Source organism: Danio rerio, chromosome 4 (genome assembly GCF_049306965.1).
Source record: "Danio rerio strain Tuebingen ecotype United States chromosome 4, GRCz12tu, whole genome shotgun sequence".
In the NCBI taxonomy this organism is placed as follows: Eukaryota; Metazoa; Chordata; class Actinopteri; order Cypriniformes; family Danionidae; genus Danio; species Danio rerio.
Window position 1 is genome coordinate 56,241,018 of NC_133179.1, and position 15,325 is coordinate 56,256,342.

The following is a 15,325-nucleotide window of genomic DNA, read 5'->3' on the forward strand; positions in this document are numbered from 1 at the left end:
TTACACGCTAAAGGTCTCCTGTTCGAAACTGGGCGGAAGCATACAATTAGTGGACACTTTTGTTCAAAGTGACATACAATAGTGAAGGTATTTAGCGATTCAACAAGACGAGGCAATGCATACGAAAAAAAGGAAAAGAACTTCACTGACGAAAGCGGAAGCGCTAACGAAACAACCTCCCGCTGCAAGCACCTTAACAACCTGGGACGGGAAACCACCGACATTGCCTCTGCTTCAGATTGGTTTAGAACCGTCCCTCTGCCCAAAACGCCACAGACGTCTGCAAAAGATTGCAGTTCTTGAAACAAAGTTACCTCTGATCCGAGCAGAAGCGTTCGCTTACTTAATGGCAGATAAAATGATGACCTTTCACACGGTCTGCATTCGTTCCATCAGTAACAGCGGCAGGCCGGCAAATAAAATTCTGACATTCCACAGGGCACACTCGCTTGGCGGACAAAAGCCACCGGGGGCTCTCTTTGCGTGTTCCTTCACCTGGTCAAACCGCTTTGAGGGGGGACCTTTCGAGTAGTTTTCGGCGTCAGAACATACTCTTCTAGCGACGGGTGGGCAGGCCTTCCACAGGCGCGCGCGGCTCTACTGGAGCAAAAGAGGCTTGGCAAAGGACGAGGAAGAGAGGGAAGCTCCGCTCCAGCCGGGTCCGACGCTGCCGCCTGAACTCTGTCTTGAACCACTGTGCTCAGGGGAGAGCGCGAACGCAGTCCTCCACTACCAGAAATTATGCAGTCGAGAGTCCCACATTTGGGGAAGTCGCAGACATCTGCCCACTGAACGTGCAATGTAAACTGTAGACTGTAGACTCTTGTCCAATGAAAAGCCGCGATTGTCTACAGTTTGATTAGACCCTGGGCCAATCGGAGGGCTGCATTGTCTAAAGTTTCAAATCACGGCCAATCAGAGCTGAGGATTTTCTAAAGTTTCTCTCGCTCTGGACGCTCACAATTTATCGGGTCAGAGAGTTCATCTGCTGTCGAGATAAATTCATATGCTGAAGTGATTTCGTGTGGTAAGTTATTTTTATACTGTTATATTGATGCACAGTATGTTTTGGTCAAGGCACGTTTGAAATATCTCACTCTTTGTGCAGTATTCGTGAGGCTGCGCCTTCAAAAAGTACACCTGTCATAGAGATTTTGTGTGATAAGTTATTTTTATACTGTTATATTGATGCATAGTATGTTTTGCTCACATCACGTTTGAAATATTTCACTCTTTGTGCAGCATTTTGTCTGTGTTCGTGAGGCTGCGCCGTCATAAAGTACACCTGTTGTAGTGATTTATAGTGGTAGGTTATTTTTATCCTGTTCTGATAAAAAGTATGTTTTGCTCACATCACGTTTGATATATTTTACTGTGTGTGCAGTATTTTGTCTGTGTGTGTGACGCTGCACTGTCAGACGTTCACCCATTACAGAGATTTTGTGTGGTAAGCTATTTTTATATTGCTAAGATCACATCACGTTTGAAATCTCTCACTCTTTGTGCAGTGTTTGGTCTGTGCTGGTGACGCTGTGCCGTCAGAAAGTTCACCTTTCCAAGATATTTCGTGTGGTAAGTTGTTTTTATACTGTGATATTAAATGCATATTTGGCTGCACAAAACCTGAAAAAGTTTAGCTTTTGTATTATTTTCGACGATCGCGTCGGTTTGATAGCTCAGTATACACAGATGTTTCATTATAATATAGAAACAAACATGCTGATAAATAAATATCCCTTTATATGTAGCAATATATGTTACCATGGCGATTGTTATCATTAGTTGTAACTATGAGAAGTGAAGAACATCTTAAGATCTTAACTGGGACAAAACATATGACCAATACCTGTATTTGTTATCATAAGAATATAGTAAAATCGTTATTGCCATAGACTGAATAATATATCACTGATTCTCAAGGCCTGGGACAAAAACATATTCAGCAATTACTGCTATAAGCTTTAAAATGAAAATGTGCATACATTAAATATGATTTGTTATGTTATTTCAAGTATTATATGTGTAAATGATATCATATTAATGAGAGTATGTATTTAACATGCTTAGAATGTATTTTACCTTACCTTATATCAGCCATATGGAGGTTGATATTAATAGCTGCCCCTCAAAAAACACAAAATACAACTGTAAGCATTTGAAAAAATGTATAACAGAGCAATTGATATGATAATTCATGTTTTCATTGCCACTGTCAAATGCATTATCTTTGTTAGCATTTTTAACCCTTGTCAGATAATTTATTTTGATGATATTTCATTTATTTGTTAATTATCAAACATGTAAAAATGGAAAAAAAAAGACTTAACACACAAAATGTTTTTTTAATACTTTATCATGAGCTCAGAGCTAAGACCATATTCCCTCTCTATATTTGTGATGTTTATAAGAATACTTCTTACAGGTGAATTAGACATGGATCCACTGTTGCCCACCCTGAGCATTGTTGACACCAGTGTGCCACAGGACAGACAACAGTGCTTTCTTAAAGCATCGAAGGACGCCAAGACTCTGGCCTCTCGCAACAGGTGCTTCGAGCGGAACACTAGCCAGGACAAAAAAACTGCTTGTGAGGAAGGTAATATCTGATTTATGCGTTTCTGTCATATGCGTACACTGCAGACTGTTATTTGCATTAATGTTATTTTATGTCTTAGCTAAAAAAAGATGCCAGCACATTACTTGTGCGCCATCTGAGGTCCAGTATCTCGGCCAGCTCATTCTAAACTTTGGCAAGTACAATGGACAAAGTTTTAAATGGCTGGTGGAGAACGACGTTGGCTACATTAAATAGTAAGTATGTTGCTATACATTTGTATAAGCTGTTTTTACACAAATTAATTATCTTTTTGAAATTTCAGTGTGCTGGATCTACACATCAAGGAGCGTCGCCATCAAGGAAGAAAAGAGGGCCCAGGTGAGTATATAAAGGATCTTCTGTTACAGTATGTGCAACTGTTTCCACAGGTTTCCTGCCACCTCGAGGTCAACGTCGACAGGGCCATCTACGGTCAGGGCCGCTTCAGATCCTTCACGTTCCTGGAGATGTGGCAGTGGTACAGCCTGCACAAGACCCTGCAGGCGGATCCACAAGCTGGTAGTGCCCAAGAAAAGAAGATGCCACAGGAGGCGTTCTGCTCTGTGCGGCAGTGGCTGACGATGAAGGAGGAGGACATCAGCGTCAAGACACTGAAGCGGTTCCAGCAGTACATTCTCAACAAAGAGGTAGGTTTTATTTATTTCTTTTAAATGTGACTTTATTAAAAAATATATATCATGCTGGCAACATTTCATGCAAACTACAACCTGTAACTCACAGAAAACCCTAGAAGACAGGCCTCTTTCTGCAGCGGCGGCCAGCTCCAGCTCGTCGGGATCTAGAGGTGATGGTGGATGGGCGGATGATGCGCTACTGGTGGAAGCCCTCAGTGCTTTCGAAGCACAAGGTGTATATCACTTTAATTGTTCATGTACCATAGCATAAATCTTTTATTAATAAATAAATCAATTACACACAATATCAAAACACTGTGCTGATGAGATTGTCTTCTTGCTGCTTTGACACTGACTTTTGCCCATCTTGTGTTTTTTTTTCCTCCTTTAGCAGTTGAGGACAAAGGCAGTCTGCCGAAGAAACCACTCAGCTTCTCTGAAAGACAAGGTATATCACATAATGAATGTCACTTATTAACATTTATTTATACTGTTGTAGCATGAACTACAGCTGAGGGCGCTCCTGTGAAATATTTATTTAAGGTAATGGAGCAAGGACATGTTCACAGTACTTAGGATAGTATATTATCTTCTGAAGAAAGTTTTATTTGTTTTATTATTTATGTTTTTCTATTGGCTACAGAACAAACAGTGTTAAGCTAGTTAAGCCTTTACTTTCTCACGCTGAATATGGTAACACTTCAGTATAATAGTCCTTTAGTTAATCAATTTACTAACACTAAGTGTCGCCTGTCTTGTGCAGCATTTATTAATTACAGTTCAACATTAATGCATTATTAAAATCCAAAGTTGTGCTTGTTGCACAGTGCATTATTGAACTAACGTTATTTAACTTAAATAACATCATTAACAAAGATAAATTAATACTGTAATTAATGTATTAAATTTCTTGTTCATGTTAGTAAATGCATTAACTAATATTAACTAATGAACTATTACTCTAAAGTGTTACCTTAAAGGGTGACACTTTACAATAAGTTTGTATTAGTTAATGTCAAAGCATTTACTACCATAAACAAGCAATGAACAATACACTTAATACAGTATTTGTTCGTGTTACAGTCATCCATGCCAACTCACAGTCCATCAACTAAGCATTAAATATTATTTTAATAAAGCATTAGTACATGTTGAACTATGATTAAAAATGTTGTACAAGCATTGTTCATAATTAGTACATGTTAGTAAATACATTATCTAATGAAACCTTATTGTAAAGTGTGACCCAATATTATATACTGTCATCATGGTAAAGATAAATTATAAGAAATTAAGTTATTAGAACTATTGTTTAGAAATGTGCCTGAACAAGTCCTCTCTCCATTACACAAATAATTGTGAAAAATAAACTCAAATTTAACAGGGGGGCTTATAATTACGGCTTTAACTGTATGCATTAATAAATAAAAGTCGTCACACAAAGACACTGTGTTCTGATAATCACAACTGTGCTCATTTAGGAGCCGGGGAAGCAAAGAAAAGAAAACGTTCCTGTGAAGATCTGTCACAGAAGCCCCACTCAGACTCTCGACTGTCAGGTTATTCTAATTACCAGGTGTTATTTGAGGGTTGGCACAAGATGTGGGAGTCTGGTCTTCATGGGCTGCCCAGTGCAGACATACTGTGGCTTAAGGAGGATGCTGAAAGGGGACTCTTTCAGAGGGCTATGTCTTATAAAGACAAACATGGAAACAGAAAGTGGAGGAAAGTCCTGAAGGATGACCGGATGTGGTTTCACCCTCCAGAATTTCCTGGAGTGGTGGAAGGAAAAGTCCCCTCAGCAGACTCCTTTTTTCACAGCTCCGTTTTTTTTCTGGAGACCAGTTGGTGTGTGGCGTTACAGTCTTCGGTGCCCAAGGTCTGACTGCCCAGCACGCACCAATCAGAAGGCTTTTCTCTACCGTTGTGGGTATTCATCCACGGTAAGACAGATCTGCCACATGTCTGGCTGGTACTCCATGCTGACTGAGGTCCTGGCATGCGACGCCTGTAGAAAGGCTGCAAAGGAGTCGGAAGAGCATACTATTGGTCGTTTCCTGTCATGGGATCAGTGCATCCTTAATCAGCTCAGTCCAGCTCACAGAGCGGTGTTACCTGCTGTCTTGACGCTACGGTGAGTCTCTAGCAGAATACAAATCATTGTGAAACTATGCAGAGTCTTAAAAAAAGTTAAGATTCACCATCATCTAATGATTGTCTTGCTCCTATGATTCTAGGCGTGGCGTGGACAAGCAGGTGATCCGCCTGATGAGGGATCGCACTGAGGGAAACACCATGGTGAAGGTTTGGAGACAGGTGCAGGAGAGCCACTGCGAGGACTATCTGCAGAGAAAGGACTTGTACACCACTCTTCTCAGCCAGTACAACAAACCTGGGAAGATCACTTATAAGTCAGAGTTAATTGTTTTCTTAAAGGGATAGTTCACCCAGAAATGAGTAGTTTTAAACCTTTATGAGTTTCTCTCTTTTGTTAAAGACAAAAGAAGATATTCTGAAGAAAGCCGAAATCCTGTAACCATTGACTTCCAAAGTATTTGTTTGTTTGTTTTTTTTACAATGGAAGTCAATGGTTACAGGTTTCTGACATTTTTCTAAATATCTTGTTTAGTGTTTTAAAGAAACCCATAATGGTATAAAATCATTAAAAGGATCAGCAAATGATGACAGAATTATTATTTTTAAATTCCTATCCTTTTGAGCATTTATTCAAAGATTAAGCAGCAAAGTGTCTGTTTTCTCTGCTTTTAGGGAGTTTGTGCCAGCAGTTCCAGCGACCACCAGCATGGAGAGAGCCGCCATCTGCCAGACTGATGAGAAAGGCGTTCCTTATCTCAGAGGCAGATAACATCGAGGACTACCGTACTCAGATTATGTCCACATTTGGGCAAGTCCTGAAGTACGACTCCACCAAGAAGGTAAATTTAACACAATGGAAAAAAAGTCAGTTTGTAAACGTATTGCAAAACCTTTTTACTGTTATTCTTTCAGGAAATCGTTTATCAGAGAGATTTTATCCTTAAAATATTATTGTCCACTTTTGCATCATGGGACATTTTAATCATTAATTATTAATGACAATTGATAAGTAAAGTATTATTAATTGTTTAATAATAAATAATTATCAATAAATTAATATCTAATATGGGTTACTAGTGCTTTAAAATCCTGTTTGTCAACATCACACGCACCAGATTATTAATCATACTTACCTACGTCTTTGTGTGTCGTTTTCTTCACTTCAGGTTTCCTCTTGCATGCTCTGCATCCGAAATCTAATGAGCTGCAATGCAAAAACACATTATTAATTCATTTCTGAATATTAGTGACTATTACTTTCTTGGTCTGGTGCATAAAAAAAAATACAAAATACAAAAATGTTTAAATCTATTTGTGTTGTATTTGTTATCAGATCTGCAAGAAACTCTCCGGCGATGGAAAAGGCACTGCAGAGTGGTGTACCAATGTGGCCAACGAGCAGGGGCAGATCCTCATATCTGTTCTCACCTGTGAGGAGTCATTGGAGAAGATGAGGCCGATGGCTGAAGGCCTCATGGAGAGGTACAGGAGAGCTGACGAGGCACCGCCCGAGCTCATGTATGTGGATCGTGGCTGCTGTCGCATCCACGCCGTGTCCTCGGTTGAGCAGCTCTTCAGTGACTGGACGGACAGGGGCATGCTGGTACGGCTGGACATCTTTCATTGGATCCATCGATTCGATGCAGCCCTACGGACAGATCATCATCCAAAGTATGCCCTGTTCAAGTCTGCCCTCTCTGCTGCCGTCTTTGCCTACAACAAAGATGACATGGCTCTTCTGGTACAGGCGATACGTGCCGGTCACCCAACCAACTATGCCTCCCTGACTGACAGCCAGATCATCGAGCTGCGTATCAGTAAATATGACCTCAGCCATTACGTCAGGAGGATCACAGTTAGTGCACAGGAAACATGTGTGCGCGTGCAGTGCGCCATTGATCTCCTGAAGGGAGCCGCAGGGATGGATGAGAACCAGGTGCATCTGTTTAAGGACTCTGCAGCCATCGACCACGTCTGGGAGAACCAGCAGAAGCACCTTGAATGCATCCAGGATCCACCAGGGAGGAACATGTACACCATCACCAAGTATGTGACCCGTAACGGTGTTCGTCTTGCGCGGTACAGTACGGTGAGAGGAAGCAACAGTCTGGAGGGCTTTCATTCGTTTCTGCCTGATATGATCCCGGGACCCCACTGTGCTGCCGTCCCGTTTCAATTCTATCTGTTGGCTGGCATCGCACGCTGGAACTCTAACAGGGAGTCAGCCAGCGTCCAAGGGCGGAAAGGGAGGAAACATATGGTGTACATGTCTCCTCTGGTCCATCGCCTAAACCAAAGGTGCCAGGAGCTATTTGGGGAGGTGGAGGAGGCAAAATACAGGCCTCCGGTTCCTGCTGGTGATGAGCGCATTGGTCTGGAGTACCTGTTTTCCCAGTCCTCAGAGCCCTTCAGTACTCCTGATCATTACGCACAGACTAGAGAGACACTTCAGGCAGATGAGGATGAGGACGAAGATGTTCCTGCTGGGGTGGCAGAGGAAGAGGAAGAGCTGCAGGAGGAAGATGATGATGTGGGCTACTCCTCAGACGGCGAGAGGGACAGCCTGACTCCTCTGAGGAACCGTCTGTGCCTCACCGATCAGGCAGTGGCTGCTTAATTTGACCCCTGTGTGGAGGACGTGTGCGGTCCCAATCATCTGCCTGGGTACCAGCACGTAGAGGATCTGTGTAAAGTCCTTGTTGAGATCGCCCTGGAGGAAGGAAAACTTGCCTTAAATGAGTCGACCGGGCAAAAGGTCATCAGCGCCTGGAACAAGCTTGACCTCCATGACCGCAGCATCCAACAATTCGACAGCCTCTACTCTGCACGCTGGGGCAATGCTCTGTTTGGCCGCACCAGTGGAGATCCGACTGAGGCGTCCCTGGTGCAGAAGCTCAAGTTCAGCAAGCGGTACTCAGCCGCACACTTGGTGGACTCCAGAAAGAACCGGCTGATGTACTGCCTGGTCAAACAGCTGTGGCTTCATCCTGGTGTTGGAGGAAAAGCTAAAGGGTCACCGCTGAAACAGCAGATCACTAAACTGTACCAGCGTGTGCAGCAGAGAGTGACGGTGGACGATGATCAGCTCAGCAAACTCGGGATTCCCATCCTGAAAATAAATTCAAAGTGCGTGAGCGAGTTCATCAGGAGGCAGGAGGCGCTGTCAGCCACAAACGTCACCGACCAGGGTCTGTCTGTCCTCCGTCGTCACCAGAGCGTCTCCAGCACCAGCCAGCCCCCCGCTGAGGAGCTTCCAGAGGAAAGACCCCATACCAGCCGGCCTGCAGTGCAGTATCCCATCACCACTTCTCTGGCCGGCACCCGAAAGTTAAAGCAAAGGCTCCCGCAAATCTTACCTGTCCCTCCCTCTGCTCTTGCTCAACCAGTTCCTGCGCCGGCCCATTCGATACCCGCAGGACTCCGGCACACACACACTCCGCTGACTGCACCTCCCGCTGTTTCCTTGCCGCAGGCATCCACTCCGCTACTGTTGCCCTCAAGATCAACAGTCTACAAGAGGAAAAAGGCAGAACTCAGTGGCTCTGGACATCCAACCTCAGTGAAGGTTTACATCTGTGCTCTGTGTGGCCAACCAACTCAAGGCCACAAGAAATACAGAAAGAAGAGCTACTGTGAGAGCTCCAAAGCCTCCACGTCCACAAACCTTGCTGGGCAGACGTTTGACTGTTTTGAAGACTTTAAAAGGGCTGTGGACGTTCTCTTGGGCTCTCAGTCTCAGGCCTCCGAGTCTGTCTAACTGGACCTCTATCCATGTTGCGGTTCATAGTTCTTGACTTGTAACAGTGTTATTGTTGCAAAAATGGATATGTTATAATAACAGTTGGTTGTTTGAAAGTTTACAGTGTTTTACACTAATCTGTTGATTGTTGTAACACTGGTATTGATGCAAAAATGTATGTTATAATAACAGTTGATTTTTTAAAAGTTTACAGGTTTTTACGGTTTGCACTAATTTGTTGACTGTTTTTTACACTTATTGTTGCACAAATGTTCGCAATATTAACAGTTGACTGTTTCAGAGTATACATCGTTTTATACTAATTTGTAGATTGTAACTTATTGTTAATTTACAAAAGTTAAGCTTTTTTTTTTTTTTACAGTTTGCACTAATTTGTTGATTGTTGTAGAAACATATTTTATATTAACATTTGACTGTTTAAGTTTACAGTGTTTTACACTAATTTGTTGATTGTTGTAACACTGTTTTGTTCCAGAAATGTATGTTATATTAACAGTTTATTGTTTTACAGTTTACAGTATTTCTTTAATTGTTTTCTTGTTTTTATTTATTTATTTATTTATGTATGTATTTATTTATGTTTATTAAGTATATATTATCATAATTTTATTTAAAGTACTTTAATATAATTATTTTATTTAATTATTTATTTATTATAAAATTTTAGTAATAAAAAATATATAATTATGTTATTTAAAGTACTTTAATTATTACTTTGTGATAACTAATGTTGCTTTATATACTTTAATTGTTAGCTTAGTTTTTTTTTAAGAGGATGTATTTATTTATTTATTTTTTTATATCTAAATGCTTGACCTGGCAGTATTTTTTTATGTATACAAATATATTCTTATATCTATAACTGCTATCAGTAATATTAAAACTAATGATTGTAATAGTAATGTGTTTTTTATTATGTACAAAGTATATCTATTGTATACATTTTTATGTCAGGCAGGTCTAACAATATGTTTAGAACTTTTCTTTTGCACTTTTAATAAATTTGGATAATAAAATACAATCTCGTGTTTCATTTTCTATGTGTTGGAAGGACTTCATTGGTTTTTAAAAATTGACTAAATCTTCTGATTTTGAATTTAATTTAGAATCATTATCTGAGTCTATGACAATAATATGCAGTCCATTTTAATAGTAACCTCTGGTACAGGCGCTCTGAAAAGTCTATTGCTCCTCTGTGTTTTTCCAAGTCCAGCTCTGGAGTCGATGACAGCTTATCCTGTTGCCGTCAGATGGGATGCCACTGGATTCATCCTTAAACCACATTCCAACATCAAGCTCCACCTGCAACACACAAATACAAAAACAGTACATCATTTAAATATCCTATGCCATTACACTCTCAAAATAGAACTGTTGTAATTTGTTACAAAGTAGTTAGTTACTATAATTAAAATACTTACCCAGTAACAAAGTAAGGGATTATTATTCATTTTATGTAATTGTATTACTGCTATTAGAAATATGATGGTATATCTGTATAATATAATAGAACAGAAGCAAAATGTTTCCATTTTTTTGTTATACAAACATATTTAAGAATAATTCTACTAAACATTATGCATTTATAAAAAAGTTTGACCTTTAATTACTACTATTACATATGAATATTTTATTTATAGAACTGATATTACATATATTAATTTATATATTCCACTTGTTGAGGTTTATAGGGATTTTGAGTGAACCATTAAAAGTAATTTAATTTAAAAAGCAACTTAAACTTTAATAACAAACTTATTAAATGATCATTTCATGGTTCACTTTTATGCACAGTTAGGGTTGTTTGCTTTAATTTCAAAAGCACCACACCATATGCAACGTGTTCTGACAGTTACTACTATTGGTTTTGATGACATCACCAAGGGGTTGTTCACTCGCAAAATCAGTTCATTCATGGTTTGCTGAAACTCAATCAACCAATCAGGTGCTGTAATTGCCTACACATCTAAAATGAAATTTGCACGCCGTACAGGTCGATCGCCATTCGCAGGGGTCAGCGTGGCCGGAGTGCAATGGCCAAGCCTCGCCCTGGGTGAACCACCTTCTTGATCATGGTATCTCCCCTGCCAGGTAAGTATGAGTTGTCGGGCGGCGCAAATGGCAGCCGCCGTTTTCTATCGGCCGTACTCCAGGGCGGTGATGCCCAGCCACCGAGCATGGGGAATGGGCCAGCAACCCCTGTCTCCTGACGGCGCTGTACTTGCAGCAGACGTGCCTGTGCCTGCAAACCACTCGCTAGTAACTGTGGCAACGCATGAAGAGTTTGAGCTTCCTCCAGATGCTTGCTTTGTGTTTTGTCATCAGTTGGGGCTGCCAACACATGGATTCCACCGGACGCACTCGACCTGGGGATAACAGACCCTCTATGGGGGGAGGGGAGGGGATCCTCCTGTTCTTTCTTTCTTTTCCTCCATCTGTTTTCTTTCTCTACAGATGCCGTTTTTCTCTGCTTAGTTTCTGATTTGGTCTATTTGGACATGTCGACCTCCTGCTTTGCTGCGGTTCGGACCGCCTTTGCCTAGAGCTCCGTGCTTTGCACTCTTGCCTTGTATGTTTTGTGTCCTGTTTTCTCACGTCAGCCTATCAGCACAGTGCTCAAACGACATAGCTTGAAGAAGACGAGGGGATCTACAAACGTTCCGCAAAAGAACTTCACTGACGAAAGCGGAAGCGCTAACGAAACAACCTCCCGCTGCAAGCACCTTACATTCCTGGGACGGGAAACCACCGACGGCTGGCTGCGAAATTGCCTGTGGTTCAGATTGGTTTAGAACCGTCCCTCTGCCCAAAAGGCCACAGACGTCTGCAAAAGATTGCAGTTCTTGAAACAAAGTTACCTCTGATCCGAGCAGAAGCGTTCGCTTACTTAATGGCAGATAAAATGATGACCTTTCACACGGTCTGCATTCGTTCCGTCAGTAACAGCGGCAGGCCGGTAAAAATAAAATTCTGACATTCCACAGGGCACACTCGCTTGGCGGACAAAAGCCACCGGGGGCTCTCTTTGCGTGTTCCTTCACCTGGTCAAACCGCTTTGAGGGGGGACCTTCGAGTAGTTTTCGGCGTCAGAACAGACTCTTCTAGCGACGGGTGGGCAGGCCTTCCACAGGCGCGCGCGGCTCTACTGGAGCAAAAGAGGCTTGGCAGAGGACGAGGAAGAGAGGGAAGCGCCGCTCCAGCGAGGGGGTGCTCGCTGCAGAGCCATTCGAGGAGAGCTGAGCTCCAGCGAGGGGGAGCATGAGCTGTCGCTCCTCCTCCTGTAAGCTGTTTTAATGCGTACACCAACCCCACCCCTAACCCTACCCCCAGTGACATCACTCGTAGAAGAAGTGCAAAAAAGGTGGAGCTCAAGCTTAAGCTCCCCCTCGCTGGAGCTCAGCTCTCCTCAAATGGCTCTGCAGCGAGCACCACTTGGCTCCAGCCGGGTCCGACGCTACCGCCTGAGCTCTGTCTTGAACCACTGTGCTCAGGGGAGAGCGCGAACGCAGTCCCCCACTACCAGAAATTATGCAGTCGAGATTCCCACATTTGGGGAATTCGCAGGGGTCAGCGTGGCCGGAGTGCAATGGCCAAGCCTTGCCCTGGGTGAACCACCTTCTTGATCATGGTATCTCCCCTGCCAGGTAAGTATGAGTTGCCGGGCGGCGCAAATGGCAGCCGCCGTTTTCTATCGGCCGTACTCCAGGGCGGTGATGCCCAGCCACCGAGCATGGGGAATGGGCCAGCAACCCCTGTCTCCTGACGGCGCTGTACTTGCAGCAGACGTGCCTGTGCCTGCAAACCACTCGCTAGTAACTGTGGCAACGCATGAAGAGTTTGAGCTTCCTCCAGATGCTTGCTTTGTGTTTTGTCATCAGTTGGGGCTGCCAACACATGGATTCCACCGGACGCACTCGACCTGGGGATAACAGACCCTCTATGGGGGGAGGGGAGGGGATCCTCCTGTTCTTTCTTTCTTTTCCTCCATCTGTTTTCTTTCTCTACAGATGCCGTTTTTCTCTGCTTAGTTTCTGATTTGGTCTATTTGGACATGTCGACCTCCTGCTTTGCTGCGGTTCGGACCGCCTTTGCCTAGAGCTCCGTGCTTTGCACTCTTGCCTTGTATGTTTTGTGTCCTGTTTTCTCACGTCAGCCTATCAGCACAGTGCTCAAACGACATAGCTTGAAGAAGACGAGGGGATCTACAAACGTTCCGCAAAAGAACTTCACTGACGAAAGCGGAAGCGCTAACGAAACAACCTCCCGCTGCAAGCACCTTACATTCCTGGGACGGGAAACCACCGACGGCTGGCTGCGAAATTGCCTGTGGTTCAGATTGGTTTAGAACCGTCCCTCTGCCCAAAAGGCCACAGACGTCTGCAAAAGATTGCAGTTCTTGAAACAAAGTTACCTCTGATCCGAGCAGAAGCGTTCGCTTACTTAATGGCAGATAAAATGATGACCTTTCACACGGTCTGCATTCGTTCCGTCAGTAACAGCGGCAGGCCGGTAAAAATAAAATTCTGACATTCCACAGGGCACACTCGCTTGGCGGACAAAAGCCACCGGGGGCTCTCTTTGCGTGTTCCTTCACCTGGTCAAACCGCTTTGAGGGGGGACCTTCGAGTAGTTTTCGGCGTCAGAACAGACTCTTCTAGCGACGGGTGGGCAGGCCTTCCACAGGCGCGCGCGGCTCTACTGGAGCAAAAGAGGCTTGGCAGAGGACGAGGAAGAGAGGGAAGCGCCGCTCCAGCGAGGGGGTGCTCGCTGCAGAGCCATTCGAGGAGAGCTGAGCTCCAGCGAGGGGGAGCATGAGCTGTCGCTCCTCCTCCTGTAAGCTGTTTTAATGCGTACACCAACCCCACCCCTAACCCTACCCCCAGTGACATCACTCGTAGAAGAAGTGCAAAAAAGGTGGAGCTCAAGCTTAAGCTCCCCCTCGCTGGAGCTCAGCTCTCCTCAAATGGCTCTGCAGCGAGCACCACTTGGCTCCAGCCGGGTCCGACGCTACCGCCTGAGCTCTGTCTTGAACCACTGTGCTCAGGGGAGAGCGCGAACGCAGTCCACCACTACCAGAAATTATGCAGTCGAGATTCCCACATTTGGGGAATTCGCAGGGGTCAGCGTGGCCGGAGTGCAATGGCCAAGCCTCGCCCTGGGTGAACCACCTTCTTGATCATGGTATCTCCCCTGCCAGGTAAGTATGAGTTGCCGGGCGGCGCAAATGGCAGCCGCCGTTTTCTATCGGCCGTACTCCAGGGCGGTGATGCCCAGCCACCGAGCATGGGGAATGGGCCAGCAACCCCTGTCTCCTGACGGCGCTGTACTTGCAGCAGACGTGCCTGTGCCTGCAAACCACTCGCTAGTAACTGTGGCAACGCATGAAGAGTTTGAGCTTCCTCCAGATGCTTGCTTTGTGTTTTGTCATCAGTTGGGGCTGCCAACACATGGATTCCACCGGACGCACTCGACCTGGGGATAACAGACCCTCTATGGGGGGAGGGGAGGGGATCCTCCTGTTCTTTCTTTCTTTTCCTCCATCTGTTTTCTTTCTCTACAGATGCCGTTTTTCTCTGCTTAGTTTCTGATTTGGTCTATTTGGACATGTCGACCTCCTGCTTTGCTGCGGTTCGGACCGCCTTTGCCTAGAGCTCCGTGCTTTGCACTCTTGCCTTGTATGTTTTGTGTCCTGTTTTCTCACGTCAGCCTATCAGCACAGTGCTCAAACGACATAGCTTGAAGAAGACGAGGGGATCTACAAACGTTCCGCAAAAGAACTTCACTGACGAAAGCGGAAGCGCTAACGAAACAACCTCCCGCTGCAAGCACCTTACATTCCTGGGACGGGAAACCACCGACGGCTGGCTGCGAAATTGCCTGTGGTTCAGATTGGTTTAGAACCGTCCCTCTGCCCAAAAGGCCACAGACGTCTGCAAAAGATTGCAGTTCTTGAAACAAAGTTACCTCTGATCCGAGCAGAAGCGTTCGCTTACTTAATGGCAGATAAAATGATGACCTTTCACACGGTCTGCATTCGTTCCGTCAGTAACAGCGGCAGGCCGGTAAAAATAAAATTCTGACATTCCACAGGGCACACTCGCTTGGCGGACAAAAGCCACCGGGGGCTCTCTTTGCGTGTTCCTTCACCTGGTCAAACCGCTTTGAGGGGGGACCTTCGAGTAGTTTTCGGCGTCAGAACAGACTCTTCTAGCGACGGGTGGGCAGGCCTTCCACAGG

General features: G+C 44.3%; 4 protein-coding genes, 1 long non-coding RNA gene and 3 other non-coding genes across 12 annotated transcripts in view; 5 read left to right on the forward strand and 3 right to left on the reverse strand.

Moving 5' to 3' along the window:
- Positions 1–15,325, forward strand: part of si:ch73-110p20.1 — a 592,105-nt gene that overhangs the window by 535,607 nt on the left and 41,173 nt on the right.
- LOC137491103 (uncharacterized) overlaps positions 1–15,325 on the forward strand; it is a 1,183,352-nt gene that overhangs the window by 74,571 nt on the left and 1,093,456 nt on the right. The gene's annotated exons all lie outside the window — the stretch shown is intronic.
- Positions 1–15,325, forward strand: part of LOC137489733 (uncharacterized) — a 281,585-nt gene that overhangs the window by 32,957 nt on the left and 233,303 nt on the right. The window lies entirely within an intron of this gene.
- On the forward strand, positions 942–5,202 carry LOC103910812 (uncharacterized). 4 transcript variants are annotated; one of them, XM_068220329.2, is made up of 9 exons: positions 942–1,027; positions 1,243–1,306; positions 1,509–1,572; positions 2,423–2,596; positions 2,676–2,811; positions 2,880–3,243; positions 3,338–3,464; positions 3,623–3,679; positions 4,713–5,202. In XM_068220329.2, exons 4-9 carry the CDS (start codon positions 2,434–2,436, stop codon positions 5,114–5,116), a joined length of 1,251 nt encoding a protein of 416 aa, XP_068076430.1. In that variant the 5' UTR covers positions 942–1,027; positions 1,243–1,306; positions 1,509–1,572; positions 2,423–2,433; the 3' UTR covers positions 5,117–5,202. The 4 variants fall into 4 exon arrangements, with proteins under 4 accessions (XP_068076430.1, XP_021331352.1, XP_073804752.1 ...); XM_021475677.3 differs by having other exon boundaries at positions 3,626–3,679; XM_073948651.1 differs by lacking the exon at positions 1,243–1,306 and having other exon boundaries at positions 1,005–1,027.
- Positions 5,534–7,968, forward strand: LOC110439555 (uncharacterized). The gene is made up of 3 exons (XM_021475668.3): positions 5,534–5,642; positions 6,001–6,167; positions 6,662–7,968. The coding sequence occupies exons 2-3, from the start codon at positions 6,063–6,065 to the stop codon at positions 7,943–7,945; spliced, it is 1,389 nt and encodes a 462-aa protein (XP_021331343.1). The 5' UTR covers positions 5,534–5,642; positions 6,001–6,062; the 3' UTR covers positions 7,946–7,968.
- Positions 11,031–11,187, reverse strand: LOC137494488 (U1 spliceosomal RNA). Its single transcript, XR_011014445.1, has one exon. It is a non-coding gene; the product is annotated as a U1 spliceosomal RNA (small nuclear RNA).
- LOC137494391 (U1 spliceosomal RNA) lies at positions 12,577–12,740 on the reverse strand. The gene has a single exon (XR_011014351.2). It is a non-coding gene; the product is annotated as a U1 spliceosomal RNA (small nuclear RNA).
- LOC137494284 (U1 spliceosomal RNA) lies at positions 14,130–14,293 on the reverse strand. Its single transcript, XR_011014244.2, has one exon. It is a non-coding gene; the product is annotated as a U1 spliceosomal RNA (small nuclear RNA).